Source organism: Nycticebus coucang, chromosome 12 (assembly GCF_027406575.1).
Source record: "Nycticebus coucang isolate mNycCou1 chromosome 12, mNycCou1.pri, whole genome shotgun sequence".
Lineage (NCBI taxonomy): Eukaryota > Metazoa > Chordata > Mammalia > Primates > Lorisidae > Nycticebus > Nycticebus coucang.
This window is the reverse complement of record NC_069791.1, coordinates 91,908,972-91,931,626: the sequence shown is the minus strand read 5'-3', so window position 1 is coordinate 91,931,626 and position 22,655 is coordinate 91,908,972. Positions and strand designations below refer to the sequence as shown.

Genomic DNA, 22,655 nt, shown 5'->3' with positions numbered 1-22,655 from the left:
CTTTCCCCCCATGCACCAGGCAGGGTCTTTGTTTGGGAGGAGAGAGATAAAATCTATACATAATGGTAAATAGAAAACTGTATTTTAGACCCCAGATCTGAGGGTCATCAGGTGTATTGGTTTGGAGCCTTCCTGAAGAAGCTCCATGGTGCCATTCTGCAGCCAGATGTGCCAGGGCCACTCCAAGACAACGACCTTCTCTGGGACAAAGGGTACCCTGGAGAAATCCTGAATCAGTCGGCATTGTTAGCTGCTGGGAACAGCACAGGGAAGCAATGAATGACCTTAGCTCTTGGAAGAAGAGTGAGGTGCTACAGTGGCTTGGAGTGTCACATCAATGAACAGTTCCCAGTGACTCTGGGTGGTGTCAGGGCGAAGTCGCAGATGATTTCTCTACTGTGTGTCCCAATTGGTCACAAGATGATGATAATGACCTTCGGTGGAATCTTCAAACAAGTAGGAACTTATGCTGTCCACACGGCTTGGTAAAAATAAATGCATAAGTGAAAATAAGATTCATGCTTTCCTTTTGTCTCTTCCATCTTTTCTCGTCTACCAGCCTGAAAACTGCCAGTCTGTGGAGACAGGAAATCAGGATAGCACTCTTCAGGAGAGCTGTTCAGCCACAGGATGGGAAGCCCTCCCATCTGGAAAGAAGTTAGACAAGAGCACTAGGTGCCAAACCTAGGGGGTCATGGGGATACTTTTATAGGCTTTCCATTTTTGTCATACTGGTATACCAGCATCTTGATACAGTGTGAGTTCGCCGGCGAGATCCAGGGGCTGCTTGTTATGGAAAAGTTGTGGTTGGTGTAGAATTGCACAGGTTGCTTCTGGCACTTAAAGAAGGCCTTGAGGGTGGCGGCTGCCATGGTGCGGAACCGCTTGCTGATGAAGCAGTAGAGGAAGAAGTTGATGGCTGTGTTCAAGAGGGCCAGCATGTTGGCGACGTCAGACATGATGTGTGCCAGCCAGCGGTTCTGGATGGGCGCGCCGTAGAGGTGATAGAGGATCATGACAATGCGGGGGGCCCAGAGCGTGGCAAAGATGGAGGTGATGGTGAACAGGATGGCAGTGGTTTTCCCCGTGGAGTAGCCACGGAGGCGAAAGTTGCTCTTCCTCCTGAGCTTGTACACGATGATTGAGTTCAAGATGAAGAAGATGGAGCAGGGCACCAGGTACACGGTGAAACAGTGAATCCAGATGAGGACGTGATGCACAGAGGTGCTGATGTAGTCTTCAGTCCAGATGTTGGGCCACCAGTAGTAAGGGATGCTGGTCAGGAAGCAGATGATATAGACACTTACGATGACTTTCCTGGTACGGGCTGGGTAGGACACCGTGTGGTATTTGAGTGGGTGGCAGACGGCGATATACCTGTCAATGGTTAATGGAACCGTAATCCATATGGACGTGTGGATGGATGAGAATTCCAGCACTTCTATGATTTTGTCAGGGACCTGAGGCATCTGCATGTTCAAGATGAAGTCTTCCAACAGGAAGTCCACAAAGACGATGAAAAAGAGGACCAAGATGTCAGCAGCAGCAAGGGCCAAGAGATAGTTGTAGGAGGACTTCTGCCTTCTGGCCACCAGCTGAGAGAGGATGATCACTGTTAAGATATTTGCTGTGGAGAGAAGAGAGTCTGGTTTTATCTTTGGAGCAAAGGTGATGTCTTTGGTTACTGTGGAAGACCCTAGCCATGTGTTGATGGGGCAAAGGATGGAACCAATGCTTTCGAGGGATGACCTCCACATTCCAAATAGTGTCTTATACAAACACCTGGAACTATTTTAAAGTTATGCTTATTATGATCTAGTTTGTTCCTGGTACTACCATGAGAATTGTCTTCACTTTAGAAATGAAACTGGGGCTCTGAGAGCTTAAGGAACTGGCTTAGAGCCATGCAGTTAGTAATTCATGGTAATTCAGGAGCCAAACTTGATACCAAATCTCATGGTCTTTTCTTTTGTCAACTTCAACTGAGATGGCTTTTCCCACTATATATGTTCAGATAGGAGACTGGACTATGTAACTTCTTAAGAGCCTTTTGAGAACTTGGATTTTAGGATGTTTCCTTTTTAAGGGGATTTAAAATTGAAAGGGTGGCGAAGATTGTGACCTTCAGATTAATTTAAAAATAGGCAGGCCTACAATCCTAGCTCTCTGGGAGGCTGAGGTGGGAGGACTGCTTGAGGCCAGGAATTTGAGACTAACCTTAGCAACATACTGAGACCCTACCTCTCCAAAAGAAATTGAGAAATCAGCTGGGTGTGGTGGTGGGTGCCTGTAGTCCCAGTTACTTGGGAGGCAGGAAGATCGCTTGAGCCTAGGAGTTTCAGGTTGCACTGAGCTATGGTGAGGCCACTGCACTCTAGACTGGGCAACAGAGTGAGACCCTATCTTAAAAAAATTATATGTATTTTGGAATAGGTAATCTGCACACGTAGTACATAACTAAAACTAAGTTAACTGATGACTCCATACTAAACCTCAGAGTCTATCATCTGTTCTATGATAGACATTCTTATTTGATAATGTGAATGTTACTTTTTTTGCATTATTATTATTATTGCTCAATAAAAAAATATTAGGGAAAAGTACATTTCTCTTCCACTCTTGTTCTCCAACCATCCAAGTTCTCTTCCTGCTGAGAAATCATAGTTAATAAAGAATTTATCCTTATGTAAGTCTATATAATATGCATGGACAAAGTTTTTGTACAAATAGCAACAATGTGTGACCCCTATTTTTCTTGGGGTCAGATTTGATTTGAAAATGTATCCACATAATTTTCTGATAAGTTTTTAAAAAACAGATATCTCTTGAATTAGTCATATTTAGAAAGTGATTAGCGACTCACTTCAAAATGTTATTCCAATGGATAATATTTGGAAGTCATTCTACACATTTATTCTCATAACCCACCCTGAAATTTGAATACTGTTAACTATTTTGCAAACAAGAGTGTCAGAGAGGCTTGGTGCCTGTAGCTCAGTGGTTAGGGTGCCAGCCACATACACTGAGGCAGGCGGGTTCGAAACCAGCCTGGGCCTGCTAAATAATAATGACAACTGCAACAAAAAAATAGCTGGGTTTTGTGGTGGGAGCCTGTGGGGAGTCTTCCCTGGTGGGAGTCCCAGGGAAGCTGAAGCAAGAGAATCACTTAAGCCCCAGAGTTTGAGTTTGCTGTGAGCTGTGACGGCACAGCATTCTACCGAGGGTGACATAGTGAGACTCTGTCTCAAAAACGAAGTCTCAGGGAGCTTCCGTCCCTTGTTTGAGGTCCAGTGACACAGATAGAACACAGACATCTCTTCCTCCCCGCCACCCTTCTCATTCTCTCTTTTCCTTTCTGGGTAGCTATTTAAACTATTACACAATAGTTCACATGTAAAAATGTCTTCTAATAAATACACCCACATATCCTGGTGTACTCATCACTCAGATTAAACAAATTTTAACATTTTGCCATATTTGCTTCAGCTCTTTTTTAAAAAAGAAATGACACTATAGATATAGCTGAAGCCCTATCTGAAATAGTTCCATTATTTTACCTCTTTCCTTTTTTCTCTCCCTGGAGGCAAGCTCCATGACATAGGTGGTGTGTCGTACTCAGGGCCTGTGTATACATATTACATACATAATATACATATGTATTACGTCTGTGTACATTTTCCTTGTTTTCTTTCTTTTTTTCTTCTTTGAGAGAAGTCCTCACCCAAACTGGTGTCAGGTGGCTATTCACAAGTATGGTCATGGCACATGACAGCCTCAGACTCCGGGCTCAAGCAATCCTCCTGCTTGAGCCTCCCCAGCAGCTGGGTCTACAGTGTGCGCCACTGAGTCTGGACTCTCACTTTCTTTTATATCAAACCTGCCAGTATTCTATATGCTGCTTTTATCATTCAGCTTTATTTTATTTTATTTTTTTTGAGACAGAGTCTTACTATGTCACCCTTGGTAGAGGGCCCTGGTGTCACAGCTCACAGCAACCTCAAACTCTTGGGCTTAAGCGATTCTCTTGCCTCAGCCTCCCAAGTAGCTGGGACTACAGTGCCCGCCACAACCCCTAGCTATTTTTTGTTGCAGTTGTCATTGTTGATTAGCAGGCCAAGGCTGGGTTCAAACCCATAAGCCTGGGTGTATGTGGTTGGCACCGTAACCACTGTGCTATGGGCACTGAGCCCAGCTTTATGTTTTTTGAGACCTATTTTTGTTTCTACATGTAGATCTCGGCCAGTCATTTTAATGACTAGGTAGCATTCTATTTATGAACAAACTCCAGTTCACTTACTCATTATTATGTAGGTAAATTATAAATAATTTGTTATATTAAAGATGTACATATATTTAAATTAGTCCCAGAATTTTTTTTGTTATGAGGCATTGAAATTATTAATAATCTCTTGCTGTGACTCTTCATGAGAAGTACTTATACATGAGAATTTCTCTGGGATAGTACATACATGCAAATGTACTTATTATTTAATTGAGAGTGTGTGCGTGTTCATCTTTAGCAGATATGGCTGAATTGCTCTGTAAAGTCATTTTACCAATTTATACTCCCAACAGCAGAATATGAGAATTCCACTTGTTCCATATCCTCTTAGTACTTGATATTATGTTTTTTTTTTTTTTTTAAGATTGTGCTGTTTTTGCTCTTGTTTAAATTATTTGAAATAACATTTTTGAAGGGGCAGAGTTCAAGTACTGATTACATTAAGCGGCTGGAATTCAAACCGAGGACTGACATCCATGTTGTAGACCAGTCTGTGATCTTGCTATCTACTTCAAGTGGCGTCGGGGTACCACGTAGGGATGTTACACTACCTGCCGTCTAAAGAAAAATGGTATTTCCTACTTTAGTCGCTACTTCAGAAAAGAGACCTAGGAAAGCGAAGTCCTTTATGTTTGTAACCCAATATTTCAAAAGTTTATTCATGCATTTGACAATGTGTTTGACTACTCTGACCTTTGCCTTGTGAGGGGATGGTGAACAAAATAGACCTGGTCCGTGCAGCCTGCATGAAACCTAGATTTTATTAGGCAAGAAAAACAATAACAGAAAGACCACAGAAGAAAAATGCCTTGCTGCAAGATATAGTAAGAGCTATGAAGGAATATATGGGAGTAGGAATCAGAAAAAGCTTTGCTGAGATTTGTAGGACCAGTAGTAGGTAAACAGGCAGAGAGATTGGAAGGAAAAAGTATTTTTCAAGCAAAGGAAACAGCACGTGCAAAGGCTCTGAGGTGGGGGCAGTACGAAGACTTGGGTTTATTAAGACCAAGAACTCTCATACTGATTTCTGCTGGCCTCATAAGCATTTTTGCATTCTATGGCATTCTTCCATTAAACAGCCTTGCCATGGTCTGTTGAAAGTGCTTCAAAATATTTTACTCATCCAGAAATCCTTTCAGAAGTATTTAGTATCTACATTCCATGGGCAAAGACCTGTGCCTGGCCCAAGGTGGGTATAAACTGCTGGGTCTACAGTGTGCGCCACTGAGTCTGGACTCTCACTTTCTTTTATATCAAACCTGCCAGTATTCTATATGCTGCTTTTATCATTCAGCTTTATGAATTCAGGGTCTCCACTCAGAGAGAGTGTAGAAACGTCACGTAAGTGGTGAGGTGTTAGGGACATAAACGGGAACACGAGTTAATGCAAAAGCTGCTGGAGAAAAGATACGAAACAAAGGCAAAGGCTTTGGAGTAGGGTCTGGGACAAAGACCTGGCTTCCAATCCCTTCTCCTCTGATCTAATACTATTGTTAGAGCTTATGGAACTCAACCTATAAAATCCGGTCTGAAGCTCTCCCATTGAGTCAAGGGCAAGAGCACTGTGGCTAAGAGTGTGGGCCCTGGGCCAGGCTGTCTGGGGCTCAGACGTGGCTCTAGCACCTCTTGGCACTTTGACTTTGGGCAAGTTCACTCCATCTCTTTGCACCTCTGTTTTCTTCTTTATAAAATAAAATTAATAAGACAATCTGTTGTTCTGAGAATTAGGTGCAATAATTTTCATTAAGTATTTACAACAGTGCCTGGCATGTGTTAGCTAGTGACAGAGAGACCATCCATTCAACAAATATTAATTGGGCGTTTACTCTGCCAGGCACTATATGAGGCACTGGAGATATAGAAATGAACAAAGTAGACAAGGTCCCTTTTGTTGTGCTGTTTATAGTTTAGTGTGGAAGACAGAGGAGAAATAAACACACGCAGATGCACGAGAGAATAAGACCACCAGATGAGATAAAGGGATAGAGGACTTATTTTTAGATTGAAAAATGACATTGGGTTCAAACAAGGATGAAGGGATGGGATCTGTCATGAAAAGGTCTGTGGGGAAATGATTCTAGGCACATGGGGTAGAGATGAGCTCCCCGTGTTCAGGGAACATAAAGACATGAGAACAGTTTCCCATTTTACAGATGAAGAAACTGAGGCTTGGATTTTTAGGTAATTTCCTCAAAGTCACAAACTGACCTAGTGAAAGAGCCAGAAAGTGACTCAGCTCTGTCTGACTTCATGGCCTATCAGATTCTGCTTTATTTGGGTCACAGGTAAGGGCTGTTGATGCCTGTTCCCCTAGTTGCCCCTGACTTAGAAGAGTGCCATCATTTCTCAGAACCTCTTTTTTTCCCATCAGTTCAACAATGCCCACATTCCCGCTCACGGCTCTGCCCCTGAAGGAGGCAGGAAAGGATAAATGGTGAGGTCTCCCCCAAAGAACTGCTATCTATATATATTCTGCAGTGAGTGACTCTTCGCCACTGTTTCTTCCTCCCCAGCTGAACCCTGTTTGAAGTGTGGTGTTAAAAAATTTTCCATATTCAAACTCTTTAAAAATATTCCAGCCCCAATCTACTTAATGCTTTAAGTCAGGCAAGTCATCAACTCCTAACAAAATTGCTAGGTATTCATATTTGACATTTCCTTAAGTTTCTGGTAATTGCCTCTCTTGAGAAACTAACCCTTAGACACCGAGTTTCCTTTGCCTTTGGTACAGGTCGATTTCCCCTCAAGGCAACCTCAAGAACACTCAGGACCTCAGTTGGGGGGAGAGAGAGAGAGATGGATAGATAGATAGATAGTTATGGGAGCTGGGGGGGGGACCCAGAGGGGAAGAAAATGATGTCTGGTTATTGATTGTCTGAAAAAGAAATGAGAAGGTAAAGTCTTCAAATCTTAAGGCTTGACATTTGCTATAATTCTCCATATCAAAAAATCTTTTCTTTTCCACAGTGGCACTTTTTTCCCAAGGAGAAAGACTGGTGTTGACAGGATGCGCTGCATTTATAAGGGGTGAGTAAACGAAGAAGCCCAAGTCATCACTGAGTGAAATTCCATTTCTCAGCTTTTCTTTCTAACTGACTTAAGAACTCTGTCGTCGAGGAAACCCAAATAAGCCAAGCAAGCCCAGATGAACTTCATGATCAAAGTGTAAACCCATCTACAAAACAAACCCTTTCGGTCAGTGGTGTCGCTGGACAGGTTTAAGCTCCTGAGTAATAATAAAGCCCATGTTTTGTGACTGGAAAGCTTGTTTGGTTATCTTACTGGGGGAATCCATTTCCTACATTTTGTAGCTTCTTGTGCTCGAACTTGAGAGGGTTTGGGGAGTGGCTTGGGTTGTCAGACTGCGTCACTGGACTGTCTGCTAGCCCAGAGAGAAAGGGTCAAGGTCTTCTGGAGGTATCTTCTGTGTCTCTGATGACTAAGAGGCTTGTACAGTTTCCGTGGAAGCAGCAGCTGGACTGGGAATTCTCAGTTTCTATCTCTTAGTTCTGCTACTTTTCCTTTTTCTTGTCTTTGACAATTATTTTTTTCAATTACAAAAGCAATATGTACTTGTAAAAAAAACTAAACACTGTATCAGTGTGTAATAATAATATTAATAGAAACGGCTGACATTTTTTGAGCATTCATTATGCCCAGGGCACTTCTAAGGATCTTATATACATTTACTTTTCACAAATACATTTAATGCATACATTTAATTTTCACAACTACCCTTTGAAGTGAATACTAGGATTTGAGAACATTGAGGTTCAGAGAGGCTAAGCAAACTGTTTGAGGTCACACAGGTAGCAGGTAGTGAGCCGGGACATTAAACCAAGCTTTTTGTCTTCTGAGTTCATACATTTAACTGTTACATTAGAAATTAGAAAAGGTAAATCTGTCAAATCCCCATCTTCCTGAGATGGTGTGGTAGCTAGCCTTGTAGATGGCCTCCAGTGAACCAGTGTTCTGATATTCATGCCTTTATGTGGTCTCCATGCCTTGAAATTGTTTAAGTCCTAAGTCTCCAGGTCTTTAGAAGAGGAGAGAGAATTGCTTATCCCAGCTAATTAGATTCCTGGGGTAACATTTACAAAACCCATTGGTATGCCTCTTAGATTATGTTTTGTGAGTTTCTAAAGAGAGACCTTATTCACCCCTTCAGTCATTAGAACCCCCCTCCCTCCTCCCCAGTTACATGCACTCCTCCCCTCCAAAGTTGTGCATTGTAAGGGTCAGCCCTCCTGTCACACAGACCCCTGGCCTTGTGACAAATTGCAGCAATTGTTATTTACCTGCTCTGGGAGGGACCCCATAGATAGAATTTTTAGGAAGAGCAATTTCTAAGTCTCCTAAGTAAGAAGTCAGCAATGTCCTTGTTCAGATCAGCTGAAGGGTGAAAATAATTATGGGATGGGGTACTGCCTTAGGAAGCTGTCACCTCCCTCGCTGTTTCCCGATCCACTCTGGGTCTTGAGGTGGAAGAAGAGGAAATAAAAAGATGATGCCAACGAGACTTGGTGTTCAGTCTTTTTGGCCTCTGTGAACGGTGCTGCAGACCCTACAGAGGTCCTGTGCTGAGTGGCTCCCTAGGAGAGGAGCAGGAAAAGCATCCCCCCTGGGCAGCTGTCCTACCATGTATCTCAGGCAGTGCCCGCTGGTCAGGCACCATCTTTTCTGCCTCTGATTCCACTTGCCCCAAGGCAGAAACCTGGATTGTGGCCCTTTCTTTCTATAGTTGGTTATGAGGGCACAAAACTGAGTATGGACTAATGAGGTGGTGGTTAGGAAGTGGGGACACAGCCCCCACTGTGGCAAAGATAACCCCAAGGCAAGAGGATGGTTTCCAAGTTCCTCAAAGGGCTACAAAGACCCATTTGGTCTTTTCACTCCAAATATCTGGGTGTATAAGATTCAAATATCTGAATCTCACCCCAAGTATCTGGGTGTATAAGAACCTGTCTTAATTGCGAGTGTAGTAGTTAAGAGTACACTCTGTGCAGGCAATCAACCTGGGGTCAGATCTCAGGAGAACCGTCTAACCATCCAACTGTGTGGAGAGTAAGTGACCTCATGTCTCTGAGCCCCCTGCCCTCAATCTGTGAAATGGGCATCATGGGATAAACAGTACCCAAATAAGTTGATCTGAGGACATAAGAAATAATACTGGCGCAGTACTTAACACAGTCCCTGGCACATAGTAAACATTAAAAAAAATTAGCCATTGCCACTTTTTTTCAGTTGAGCAATTACAGTAGGCCAGACCCTGTGCTTTATGAAAAGATGGGCATTCAGGAGAGTCCAAACTCTCAAGGAATTCCAGAGAAGATTCTGGTTTCTTTCCACGGCTGATTGCAGGCATTAGCTACCTTGTCGACCTACAAGGAAGTTCTTCATTGCCTCTAACCTGAGCCCTCTAGGTTGCAGCTGTGTTCTGATCCCTGCATGCAACTTTGTGTCTTTGCTCTAAGGAGGAGAATGTTGGTCTTTATCTAAGGAACCAAACCTTAGGGTGCTGTTTCTACATCATGACTCAGTTGCCTCTTGCATCCTCTGAAAGTTATAAAATTTTAGCTCCTGTTTTGATTGCTTTTAATATTATTTGTGGCTTCCATGAAGATGTTCTTCTTTATTATTTTTCTTATGAAGACATCTTTTCTTTTTTAACCACATTTTTCTTGTGGAGATCTCTTTTTTTTTCTTTTAACCACATTTTACCACATGAGTGACTTATTTTCAAAGCTCAGGTTAGTGTCGTGTCTTTCTTTCTATCTCCCTGTGTGAATTCTCCTGCCAAGGGTAAGAGGACATCTTGAAGTAGAAATAGTGGGGATATTTCCTCTTCATCTCTGGCAGTGGCCATCCTGGCATGTTGGAAAGTGTTCTAAAACCAAGGCTGGGCTCAGTGGTGCTTTGCTGGATTGGTGATGTCTACCCCGAGGATTTGTCCTTCAGGCCTTGGACTCTGGATTCATGGTGTAGCCTCTCTGGCTTCTCCCAGAAATTAACAAAGCAGTAGTGAAGTTCTAGTGAAGACTAGAACAGTTGAGATATAGCAAGTAGGCAGCTGAGGAGGCAGGAAGAGCTAAAATGGCTGCCATCCTGGGCAGTCTGACTCGGGGGATGGGGAGCAGTGAATTAGCATTAGGCTGCAGGGTAGGGTCAACCTTGCTAAACAATTGACCTTCTCTTGGCAACAGAATTAGTTCTGTCTTTTTGACCAGGAAAAGCTTTATTGAGTAACCAAGGCAACTTCTAGCTTTTTATCAGGAAGCCACATCATAACCAGCCAACAGACCCAAATCGCATATCTTGGTAGCAAAGTTGGTTTCCTATGACTACCTTACATCGAGCACTCACTCTGTGCAGGGCGGCCTTACAAAGAGGAAATGATTTTATGTGATTCCCTATGAACATTTTTTACTTTAAAAGTTGTGGATTTAGTTTAAATTGGTATCAGAGGAATTTTTTCTATTTGGGGCAGTAGGGTAAGCTGTGTTATAAAATAAGTTCAGTTTACTTAAAAAGTGAGTTGATTAAAAAGAAATCTATAAGATGACAGTGTAGGTGGAATGCACCTTCTGGTCTCCATTTTACAACGAGAAAATGGATATTCAGAGAGGGTAAGCCACCTACCCAAGAAGACACAGCTGTTAAGTTGAAGAAGCATATTGAAAACAGTGAGTGGTGTCATCCTGGGTCAAGTTCTGCACTGAGTGATGGATGCAGCTGTGTTTTATCAGTTCTGGGAGTTTGTCCCAAAGACAGATCGGGGCAGGGCTTTGCGTGAACAGTTCCTGGGCATGCAGGCAGATTTCGAGCAAACACAGAACACAAGAGTTAACAGAAAGCACAGGACACTTAAAAGGAGAGACATATATTTTGGGGTCTGGCAGATCTGGGTGAGTCTCCTGATCTGCCCTTTTCTAGCTTGGGCAAGTTGTATAAGCACCGAGTTTCCCATTCTTCAGCCATAAAATGGTGTAATGGTGGTAACTGGTTCAAAGGGTGCTGTCAGGATTAGAGAGAAACGCCACCCAAAGCACAGAGCCTGGCCTAAGGAAAGCATGCAGTAAGTGGTCAAAGTTATTAAGTACAATTGTGATGATCAGTTTGGCTAAGATGATGAGTTGAGCCGGACAAAGGCCCCCCATGAGGGGGAAGAAGCACCTGGCAGATCTACGCATAGGCTTCTGATACATTTCTTGAGGATGTGAGAATTGGCTCTAGAAAAGACTCCTCATTGGCCGGCGCCTGTGGCTCAAAGGGGTAGGGTGCCGGCCCCATATGCTGGAGGTGGCGTGTTCAAACCCAGCTCCGGCCAAAAACTGCAAAAAAAACCAAAACCAAAACAAAACCCCAAGAAAAGACTCCTCGTTTCTTAGACTCAGTGAGCGAAAGTATCCTTAGGCTACCTCAGGAGATGCCTCAGTGTTGCATTGGGTTCTGACATAGACATCTCTGCATGCCCCCTTTTTTTAAAGATCTCAGTTCCCATATCTATAAAATGGGTCAGTTCATAACAAGCAATAATAATGTTAATAGTAATAATGATAGCATCATAACTCATATTTAGGGAAGGTTAAGTGGGAGTTTAGCAGGCAGATACAGCAAGGGAGTGTGCTCCAGGGAGAGTGAACAGCATGTGCAAAGTGACAAAGGCGTGAGGAGAGGTCACATCATTCCCTTAGAACAGCTAACAGTTGTTGAGCACTTACTACCCATCAGGCTCTGAGCTTCAGCCTCCTGCGTAGCTGGGACTACAGGTGCACATAACACCCACCTGATTTTGATATTATTTGTAGAGATGGGGCTTGCTATGTTGCTCCTGGGCTCAAGCAACCCTCCCACCTTGGCTTCCCAAAGTGCTGGTACAAGTATGAGCTGCCACCCTGACCCTAATCACTTTCCTGAGCTCTCCACTGCCCCATTCAAAAGTGTGAATGATGCAACCCACTAGCTGACTCTCCATTGATCTGTCCTGCATTCTTGGTTTCTGTCCATCTTGCCCATCCATTGACTTCCAGCTGGTGACTGCCTTGGGCACAGGATGCTCATTTGTTTTTGCTGTTTTGTGGACCTAGGGTGATGGTCACCGAGTGCCAGAGAACCAACAGGAAATCAGAGGCTTCTTTGCTGTTCATCTGGAGTTCACTGGGGTGTCAGAGGCTAATTGAGGCTCCGCTCGGGTTGTCGCTGTTTGATTAAACATCTTGAGCTAAGCATCATCCATCTGCTTCTCCCAATGGCTGCCAGGGGTAGGTATTTTTAGCTGTGGGCAAATAGCTTATCAATTGTGCATACAAAATGCAGCCAACACAAAGCCATCATTTTCTGTAACCCTGCTTTGTTCTTCCATGCAGGCAAGGACAAAGGAAGAATTGAATGAGGTTGGCATTCACTTATTCATTCAACAAATGTTTACTGAGCTGCCCCACTGTGTGTCAGACACTGTTCCAGACACAGGGATGCAGCTATTCACAAACACACAAGTGGGCCACCTCCACATGGAGCTTCCATTCCATTCCAGATTCCAATTCCTGTGGAATTCTGCTCTGTTACCTACTACATCTGTGGCTTTGGGTAAGTCACGTTTCCCTCTGGGACTACTTTCATTCCAGTGAGTGTGTACTATGTACCACTTCCCGTGCTGAGGCTGCTGGGGAGAGGTGACATATTTCCCCTTCTAGCAGAAGCAGAGAAGGAAAGAGGCCACATGGGCCAAGCAACAAGTTTGTGATTCAGGCATTTCTTGGGTCACGTGGAGAGGAAGCAGCAATGTGTTTGAGTTTATGGCCAGGGAGGTTTCGGAGGAGCATGAAGGAAAGAGTGGGGAGAACGGAGAACAGCACTTGAGGGTCCAGAAACAGCATGATCGAAGGCAGGGAGGCATGACAGTGAGTGACACCATCAAGAGATAGAGCCAGGAGTGGTGGCTCACACCTGTGCAATCCCAGCTCTTGGGGAGGGGGCCAAGGTGAGAAGATCTCTTGAGGCCAGGACTTTGAGACCTGCCTGGGCAACATAGTGAGACCCTATCTCTACAAAAAATAAAAAAACGGAAACATAATAAAGACATTTTCTAAAAAAGACTTGAGCCTATAACCCAAGCTGTCTTTCTAGCCTTAAGGCTTCTCTTTTCAAGGTCCGCTTCCTAGAGCAGCTGCCCTGCATGCCCTGTAGCTAAGCCTGTATATAAATTGCAGCCATCAGTGTTGATTTCACATCTCCAGCTGCTTCCTAGCATTAGGTCTGCATTCAGTGTTTCCAACTTAAAAGAAGAAAAAGTAACACCATGTGACAGCAGGAAAAACAATGAACCAGGACATGCAAAGGTCCCAGAACAAGCTGTCTGGTTTGTCTACGCATCCACCGTGGCAGAGGCCATGAGTGCTGATCACAGCTAAAATGACTGCCCCTTTGACGACTGAGAAGGCACTTCAGGGGCTCACAGCATCATCTCAGAAAAACAAGTGGCAGAGGACAGATTCTGGAGCAAAGTCGCTGCGATTCAAACCTGCCTCTAATGCTTTCTTGCTGTGTGACCTTCAGCAATTTTCTTGACCCCTCTGTGCCCTTAATTTGCTCATCTATGAAAAGGCTGATTTTATACACACCTAGCAGAGGGTTTTCTAAGGATTAGATGAATTGATACAGGGCAATGCTGGAACAGTGCCTGGTACCATGTAGACCATATACCTTTCAGCATCATTAATATTGTGCTAATATTAATATTAGACTTTCTGGTTAAAAGTCCGAGGGTGCTTACTTTGCTGATTATTATTAATATATTGCCAAGCTCTTACACAGTTTCTGGCATAAAATAGATGCTCAGTAAATATCTGTTGAATGAATAACTAGGAATATAGATTAACACAACATTGCAGACATGTGGAGGGGCTGCGTAAAAGTTTCGAATGTATTGGAAGATTACTTAGGGTTTACAGAAGAAGATGAATCAGGTGATGTAACCAAGGATAACTGGAAGTTACTTGGTATTCAGTGTGTGAAAAAGATGCTCAGCTCCCTGAGAAGAGGTTTTGCACCAGAACTTTCCATGTGAATCAAATTCAGTTCAACATAAATGTAGTGGTGCTCACGCATGTGCCAGAACCTGGTTCAGGCTCTCAGAATACAAGACCCATTCCACAGAACTTAGCAAATAAATCATCCTAAAGCAGCAGGAGGAGTCATTTCCAACTCCCTGCTCTTTTCAGTGGCTCTATAGTAGAGCTTGCAAACTGAAATAGGACCAGGCAAGAAATATTCATGCCGTGCCAGGGATCGTAGTGAATAGGCCAGCTTGTGCAGCTACTGTTTAGCTCCACTGGGTGGTTTCCCATGATAGAATGACAACTAACTGGTCAGGTCTTTTGATGTTTCAGGAGAGGCTTGCAAGCAACACACACACACACACACACACACACACACACATATGGCCCATGGATTGCTGGTTTGAGACTTCTGCCTTATAGGCTCCAAATCAAAGTCCTTGCACAGCCAACAAGGGACCTCCCATGCCATCAACTCCCTTCTGCAGCCCAAGTAAGGGCACCTTGCACTTCACGTTAGGACCTGCTGCCTGAAAGTGCAGCACTCTTTTTTTTTTTTTAACCTTCTTGGCACTTGCATAGGTTATTTCTTCGGCCTGGTATGCCTTCCCCACCTACGACCCTTTGCTTAGCAGATTATTTTTAAAGCCTTCCCTGATCTCAGTGCACTCAGTTAAGCACCTCACTGGCTAGAGGATTTAGTTGTTTATTTTTATTTTTTAAAAATTTCAGATTAATTTGAGGGTCCACACAATGAGGTGACATGGTTTGAGTTTATAAGGTAAAGTCTGAGTTGTAGTTGTTTCCTTCACTCAGGAGGTGTGCCATCCACTTGTGCATTGTGCATTTTTTTGGGGGGGGCAGATTTGCCAAATAGCTGGAGTATTTAACATACAGTATTTCTGCAACCATCTTCTTCGAGATCTTTATCACCTGCTGACTGGGAGCCTCTGGAAAGAGAGACTGTGTCTCTTTGCTCTGAATCTTGAGGGCTTATACAGGGCTATCAAAAAGTATATACTCCATCAATGTTTTGGAATGAAAGAGTGATGGATGGATGGATTTATGAATGGATGGATGGATGGATTCCTCCAGGTTCTCTGTGGAAGATTCTTCTTGTCACTTTCATGGTATTCCATTATATGTGTGGATATGATCCCTTTCCTCTGCTTTCTACTCTCTGGACCCAGTGTCCCCAGGTAGTCTCTTTTGGAACTTCTTCCTGTTACTGTCTGTGATGGCCGATGGATCTGAGTTCAAATTGGAGTGCAGTTCAAGTTCTGCACTTATTTGAGCATGATACTCAGTTTTCTCATCTGTGAAATGGGGATATCTCATAGGGCTTGTCAGGAAGATTCAGTAACCCAACATGTGCAAAAATGTCAGGATCATAACTGGCATGGAGCAGATGCTCAGAAATACAATTCCTATCCCTACCAAGGACGACAGGCATTTTTTTCTCTTGGGACACCTTTTTCTGGTTGAAAAGTGGGAAGGTTCAGCACACCGATTCTGAAACTTAAACTTCATGGGGTGGAATCCTACGTTTGTCAATCCTGAGTTTTTTGACCCCACCTAAGTTTCTTAAACATTCTGTACCTTGATGTCCTTCATCTGTAAAGTGGGAATAATAACTGTCTCCATGGTTTTGGTTGGAGTTAGATGACTTACACAAATAAAGTGCTTAGAAGAGCAGCTGGCACATAACAAATGCTCAAAATTCCGTTCTGGTTGTTTACTAACCCAATCCAAGGGGCTCTGGAGTGAGGAGGATTCTGTTGTTTCATTGAAACACGCAGGCCAGTCTCCCTTCTCTTCCCAACTTCACGAATCTTCACTCGCGACTCTGTTCAGGCACTTCACTACAGGCTGCAGATCTCACAGTACATCAGGACTAGCCTCTATCCTCAAGTTTATTAGCCCAGTGGAGAGGCCAGATAGAAACCCACGCATGTGGCAGAAGAGGCATGCTCTGGGAGCCCTTAAGAAGGGGTAACAAATCTGCTCTAGAAAATCCTGGTAGGCTTCTTGGAGGCAGTGGTACATATGCAAGCGATACGGAAGCAGAGGAGCCGGTCAAGTGACCGGGACGCAAAGCTGGCCAATAGTGGGGAGTGGAATGTGCAAAGGTCAGGAGGCAGGGTGGCTGTCTGAGCAGCTGCAAATGTGGCATAGAATGGAGGTCACAGACTGGCAGTGTGTGGAATGAATTCGGGGGGTGGGGGGTGGGAGGCAGATGCATCTTTAAAGTTTTAAAATTAGTTGCCATACACATAAATTGGAGTATTTTGTGTCCAATCCAGGATGCGAGCTGTTTGGAAAGTCAGAAGGGGGAATGCCATGCTGGGGTCACATTTCCACAGCAGGGCTGCCCTCCAACTCAATAAGCGTCCACCAGGCTTTTATCATTCATGTCACCTGTCTGTTCTTTGAGAGAGAGAGAGAGAGGGGAGGGAGGCCTGGCTGGACAACAGGTAGAGAAGTACCAACACATGATTTCTTTCAGCAGCTGCACAGCCTTGTTAGAGTTGGGTGTGGTTTGGGACGATGGGGGAGGGAGGAGTCATTGAATGGCTTTCAGCGTTAAAGGGTTTTACTAAGTACGGTGCTTATTATTTTTGTCCCAAACCAGACATCTCTGAGGGGAGATGTGACAACAGAGGGTCCTTTAAACTCCTCACCGAAACGTGCCCTCAAATACAGATTGGTTTTAGAGCATCCAACTGAGTTGACAAGAGCAGAAATGCCGAGAAGTCACGTCCTCCCACACAATGTGCCTCCCCCATGCCCTCTTGGGTTAGCACAGGGAAGGTTCCATGGGATCTGGATGTTCAAGAACAGTAGAAAATTCTCTGCTGCGCACAGCCCAGCTGCTCGCTCCCCAAGGCCACCTTCCGAGTGGACGTTCTGTTCCATCATGGGACCTGCATTCTCCCAGCAGACGCGAGCTTGAAGCAGCAGCCCCTGTATCGGGAGATGTGGACAGACACAGAACAGGCCATGCCCAGAGGACAATGTCTAATTACCCGGGGGGCCTCGGGAAGCATTTTCCTTTGGTTGGAGAAATTGTTTTTTGTACCTCCAGCCCAAGCACACAGCCGAATGGCATGTAGGTCAAGGAGGTGTAATTATATGGAAATGGTTTTATGTTTGGGAACTTCTACAGACCCACCTCTGCACCCTGGGAGGGGCACAGAGAAAGCAGCTTCTAACTCGCTGGAGCTGGGTCCAGCAGGTGAAGGGGGTGTGTGTCCTCCTGACTTGGGAGGCATCTGCGTCTTTTCTGGCTGTAGGACACATGCCTGAGTGTCACAGGGAAAAAGAAGGAATGCCTCCTTGGCTCAGTGGTGACGAGTGTGGGTGCTAGATCTCGATCTGATACATAATTGCTGTGTGACCTTGGGCAAGTAGCTGAACTTCTCTGTGCCTCTGTTTCTTCACCTGTAAAATGAGACTGATAATGGGGTGCATGGTAGAAGCCACTGGAATTTTGACTTCTGCCACATTCTCCATCCCGTTTCACCGGCCCCTCCTGTTCACCCTATGTGAGCACTGCAATTGAAGCTCCCAGGATAAGCCACACTCTCCCCACCCAGCTTCTGAGCCCTTGGCTATGCGGTTCTTGCTTTTTCTAATACTGGCTCATCCATTCTGGACTCTTTCTGTCCTTCATGAACCAGCCTGTCCAGCCACCGGTGATGACAGACGGACATCCTCATCTCCTCTGCTGGAATCCTGCCTCTGACAAAACAACCTGCTTTCCTTTTCCCTTGAAGCAGAAATACCATTTCCAACACAGGGCAGGGGAAGCCTCCGTAGGAACACCAGGTGGTTCTCCCTATCTCCCACCTTTAGAAATAAAAGAAAATATAAATAATGGCAGTAGCTACAGTGATGGGGATGATGATGATGACAAATGATGCTCTGCCTTTTTCTGCCAGGGGGGAAGTGGTCTTAATAATAAAAATAATGGCTTCCATTTAGCAATCTCTTATTATAAGCTAAAAGCTGTGATAAGTGTTTTACACTTAATAGTCATTGCTGCTCCCTTCTCCTCAAAGGCAGGTGTTATTAGACATTTTCTCTGGAGGAGGGGATTAAGATCAGGTTTAGAGATTTGCCCAAGGTTACACAGCTGGTAAGGTGATGAGCCAGAAGTTGAGGACCTTGTCTGTCCAACTGTCAGTTGCTAGACTTTTTGTAATCCTGTGGCTCTCTCCCACCCTGACCCATGCCAATTTAACATCTCTTTTCGAGAATACTGCCTGTTGGCAACTAAGAAGTGAATGAACCGGCTTATCAGGCTCTTCGGATAAAGTCATCATTAAAACCAGGTTTTCCAGGCTCTTGGAGATATAGGAAAAGGTGGTTAAATTGGATTTCTGGATTCTCAGGTCCATAGAGTTAAGAGAGGAGAGGGGCTGGGGACCACTGTTTCCACTGACAGCCAATTAGCTGTGGGACAGAACTTGTGCCCACCAGCCTGCAAGTCTATCCATGACATGGGTACCATCACTGGGACTCCCCTACTCCATGGTGCCCAGACCTTTCTAGCTGACCCAGGAAACAAAGGCCCTTCCCTACCTGCCCGGCGTTTCTGTGAATGAATAAGACATTTGCTGGTTGAGCAAGGAAGGGGTAATCTTTCTTGGCAGAGGGAGCCACAAGTACAAAACCAAGGAAGTGCGAAAGCATGCTGTATTTGCAAAACTGTAAAATGACAGGCTTGGCTGGAGTGGGACCTCAGGGAAATGTGGGATGAGAATTCAAGAAAACCAGTGTGATAACCTCAGTGAAATTGCTTTGCAAACTCCCAAGGTTGTTTTGGGGACCGAAGGAGATAATGTATGTGAGGCAGTTTTGCACACTGGAAAAACGTTCGGCGAATGCGCATTATCACAAGATGGTTCAGAGGTGGCCTGATTTATTGGGAGCGAGACAGCAGAAAATTAAAATATCTGCTAATTCCTCTTGAATTCACATTGTCAAAAGCATTCATAAATGAAGAATTCTAATTTCATTGCTCTCATCTCCTTTTTTTTTTTCAGATGAATAGATTGTAATAGATTTCAGAAGCTAATACAAATTCTGCCAATTTCCTGATCATTATCATCACACAGCCAGGTTCTGAGACTGGCTTCCCATTTTGTTGCCTGCCTGTAAAACCACATCTAGCGAATGCTTCATCAAAATACCACTTAGATGCATGTCTTGTTTCTTTCCTTGGTCATCCTGACACTGGAAGCTTTGGGAGGACAGGTTTGTGTCTGTCTGGTTTAGGGCCACATTCTTAGTCCCTAGCGCCGTCTCTGACACATGGTAGGCACATGGGAAATGTTTGTTTAATGCAGTACCTGCCTCAGATGTCATCATTTGGTACCCAAGTTACTACACAATTTCTTAGCTCTGCTTAAGTTCCTCTGTTCCCAAAGCCATTCTGTCTGTGCTCAAAAAAATCTGTTTTCCTCATTCTCACAAAGTACTGTTGGTAAAACTAATTTAATGAACACCAAATACGAATGCTAATAAAAAAGAATCTAAACCAGGCGTCCTCAAACTGCGGCCTGCGGGCCACATGAAGCAGTGTGAATTGTATTTGTTCCCGTTTTGTTTTTTACTTCAAACTAAGATATGTGCAGTGTGCATAGGAATTTGTTCATAGTTTTTTTTTTTTAAACTATAGTCTGGCCCTCCAACAGTCTGAGGGACAGTGAATTGGCCCCCTGTTTAAAAATTTTGAGGATGCCTGATCTAAACCAAAGCCATAGGTAGGAAGCTAAGAAGTGTACTATTTGAGAAGGGACAATGGTTATTGTTATTTTTTTTCCCAGATAGTATAATCATATGTTTAGAAAACCCAAGAACATTGACTGAAAGGTTATTAGAACCAGAAAGAGAGTCATCAAGAGGGCTGAAGCCCATATGTATCAGCAATGGCTGTCTAGAAAATGGAGTGGGAAGAAGATTTCCATTTGCAACATCGTAATTGCTCACCTCTAAGGTGAGCAACATGTGAGCAGACGTGGGGGAGAATGGCCTTCTCAACTCTGGTCTGCATTTTATCTCTTGGGTCTCCAAGCAACCCCACCTGGTCTCAAAGTCTCACACAAAACTGTTTGGCTCTTTCCAGTGTTAAAAAAGATAAGGCTCAAACTCCATTTGCCTGATGGGAAAATTAGATGCCACTTTCATTATCAATGTCATCCTCCTTTCAGAGAAAACCTCCTTGGTGTGTGAGGTGATTGCTCTATCTCCAACATGGATAATCAATTCCATTCCCCGGTGGTGGGTGTCTCAACCCCACATCTCCATTTCTGGAGAGGAGAATTAAGGCTTTCATGAAAATATCTTCTTGTTGATCTGGAAACAAAGAACGTCCTGCCCCAGCACGAATCTCTACCTCTTGTTCAGTCCGGCAGATGGAAGCACTTGGTGTCTGAGTCTGAAGCCTAAGCCTGTCTCTGAGCCACTCAACAACCTGCCATGCACCTCAGGTTCCTCATCTATACAATGGGGCAATAATAGTACTTACTTCACAGGGCTAGAAGGATTAAATCAGTCTATTCAGGCAAAGTGCTTAAAACAGTGCCCCATAAATAGCAGGCTCTCAATTAATGTTAGTTATAATTATGGTAAATGACTGTTAATTTAATTTCTCACTCAAGAGAGAGCAATCTTACTATCCAAGTTCTGGCCATGACTGCTGCACGGGGGAGCGTGTGGCGGAGAGGCCTGGGCACAGAGGTAGTGTTTGGCCACTGGTTCGGGGTTATGACATCATCCTGAATTTTCTCCCAAACAACAAATTATTACCCTATATGGTAGGTAATAGGTTGAACCACATCCATTAGATATTTTAAATGATAAAAAGTGGCCAAATACTGACAAGTTCATATCATACAACCTAATAATTTCGCAATTTACTTGTTTTGCACACTGGACAGGTGTGCAAAACAAGGGCAAAGAAGTTCAGTTCTCTTCTCCACTTCTTAGCAATGGTTTGACCCAAAGGAGCGGCTCGGCATATGTGTATGATGAAGAAATGGACGCATGGGCAGGACGCGTGTTTCATATCAGGTCTCAGAAGGGAGGAAGGTGAGTTCCAGACAGTAGGGGCAAAAAAGTCTATCCTTCTCAATAACCCCACTCCTCAACCCAGGAGCAGGTTTGGGGCCAACCTCTTTGTTCATGGTACACCCGCTTTCCTTTCTGCACACCACACCTCCATCTTTACAACATGGTAGTTGCTTTCTTCATCTTCCCAGCTAGACTGTGCCCTCCCAGAAAGTAGGAACCCAGATTTACTCGTCTTTATGGCACCGCAGTAGCTAGCACGCAATTCACAAATGAATGAACCACTGGAAACTCCTTGCAGGATTCAGGGGGAGGGTTTCCATTTTGGAGGTTATTCATGCCTTTGGCCGACAGGTTACCATACAGAGGAGAGTGATGAGCCCTGGGTTGGAGGTGCGGGAATGGAGCTTCACGTTTCAGTCTTGCCTCCTAGAGAAAGCTCCTTAACTCATCTGAGCTTAATGGCTGAATTGTTTGTAATTTTAATTCACTTTGCATATTGGCCAGCATTGTATTAACATTGATGATTATTATTGACAACTCTCTTAATGTGCTAGGAACAGAGTCTGGCACATGATAGGTGGTCAATAAACCCTCTCACTATGTGAACTGCATTTGGAATTCTGAGCCCCTGACTGAAATCGAGCCCACTTACGGGTGATAAAGGAAACCTTGGAGGGATCTGGAAGAGGAGAGAGATTTTCAGGGGAATTGCCTCACAATATGCTACTTTAAGGAGGAGGCAACTCAGCTTTTTAATTTATAATTTAGGTATAGGGTGGAGAGAGAATTCACCTATCTGTTCTTGCTAAAACATTATTTCAAGTAATTAAAACATCTGCTTGGGGAGAGGGCAATGGGGACACAGCTAGGAGAGTCTTTAGTCAGGAAGGAAGACATAGTTCCTCCAAATGGCTGCAAAGACCAGGCTGGGAGGATGAACCAAGACCGAGGTCTGAGGATACAGCATTTATCTTGCCCTGCTCCCTGAATACCAATGTCTAGAGTAGGCCCAGCACAGAATACAAGCAGCAGTGAAGAAGCTTGTCATATCTCTGCTCTGCTGCTCACTCGCTGAATTACCTTGGACAAGCCACTTTGCTTCTCAGAGCCTCAGTTTCTCCATCTGCCAAATGAGCATGATAAAAGAATCAGCCTCACAGGCACTGCTGTAATGAGGCGATAGGGAGCAAATGCTTAGCTTAGTGTCTGGCTCAGAGTAAATTGCAATAAATGGTCATGGT

At 44.2% G+C, this 22,655-nt stretch overlaps 1 protein-coding gene across 1 annotated transcript in view; it reads right to left on the bottom strand.

Annotated features, from left to right (window-relative positions):
• Nucleotides 1-444: 444 nt before the first annotated feature.
• The window catches only part of GPR139 (G protein-coupled receptor 139), a 38,213-nt gene continuing 16,002 nt past the window's right edge, over nt 445-22,655 (bottom strand). Inside the window, exon 2 of the mRNA XM_053557331.1 lies at nt 445-1,627. Coding sequence (XP_053413306.1) covers nt 693-1,627 — 935 coding nt within the window. The 3' untranslated portion in view covers nt 445-692. The remainder of the gene's footprint in view (nt 1,628-22,655) is intronic.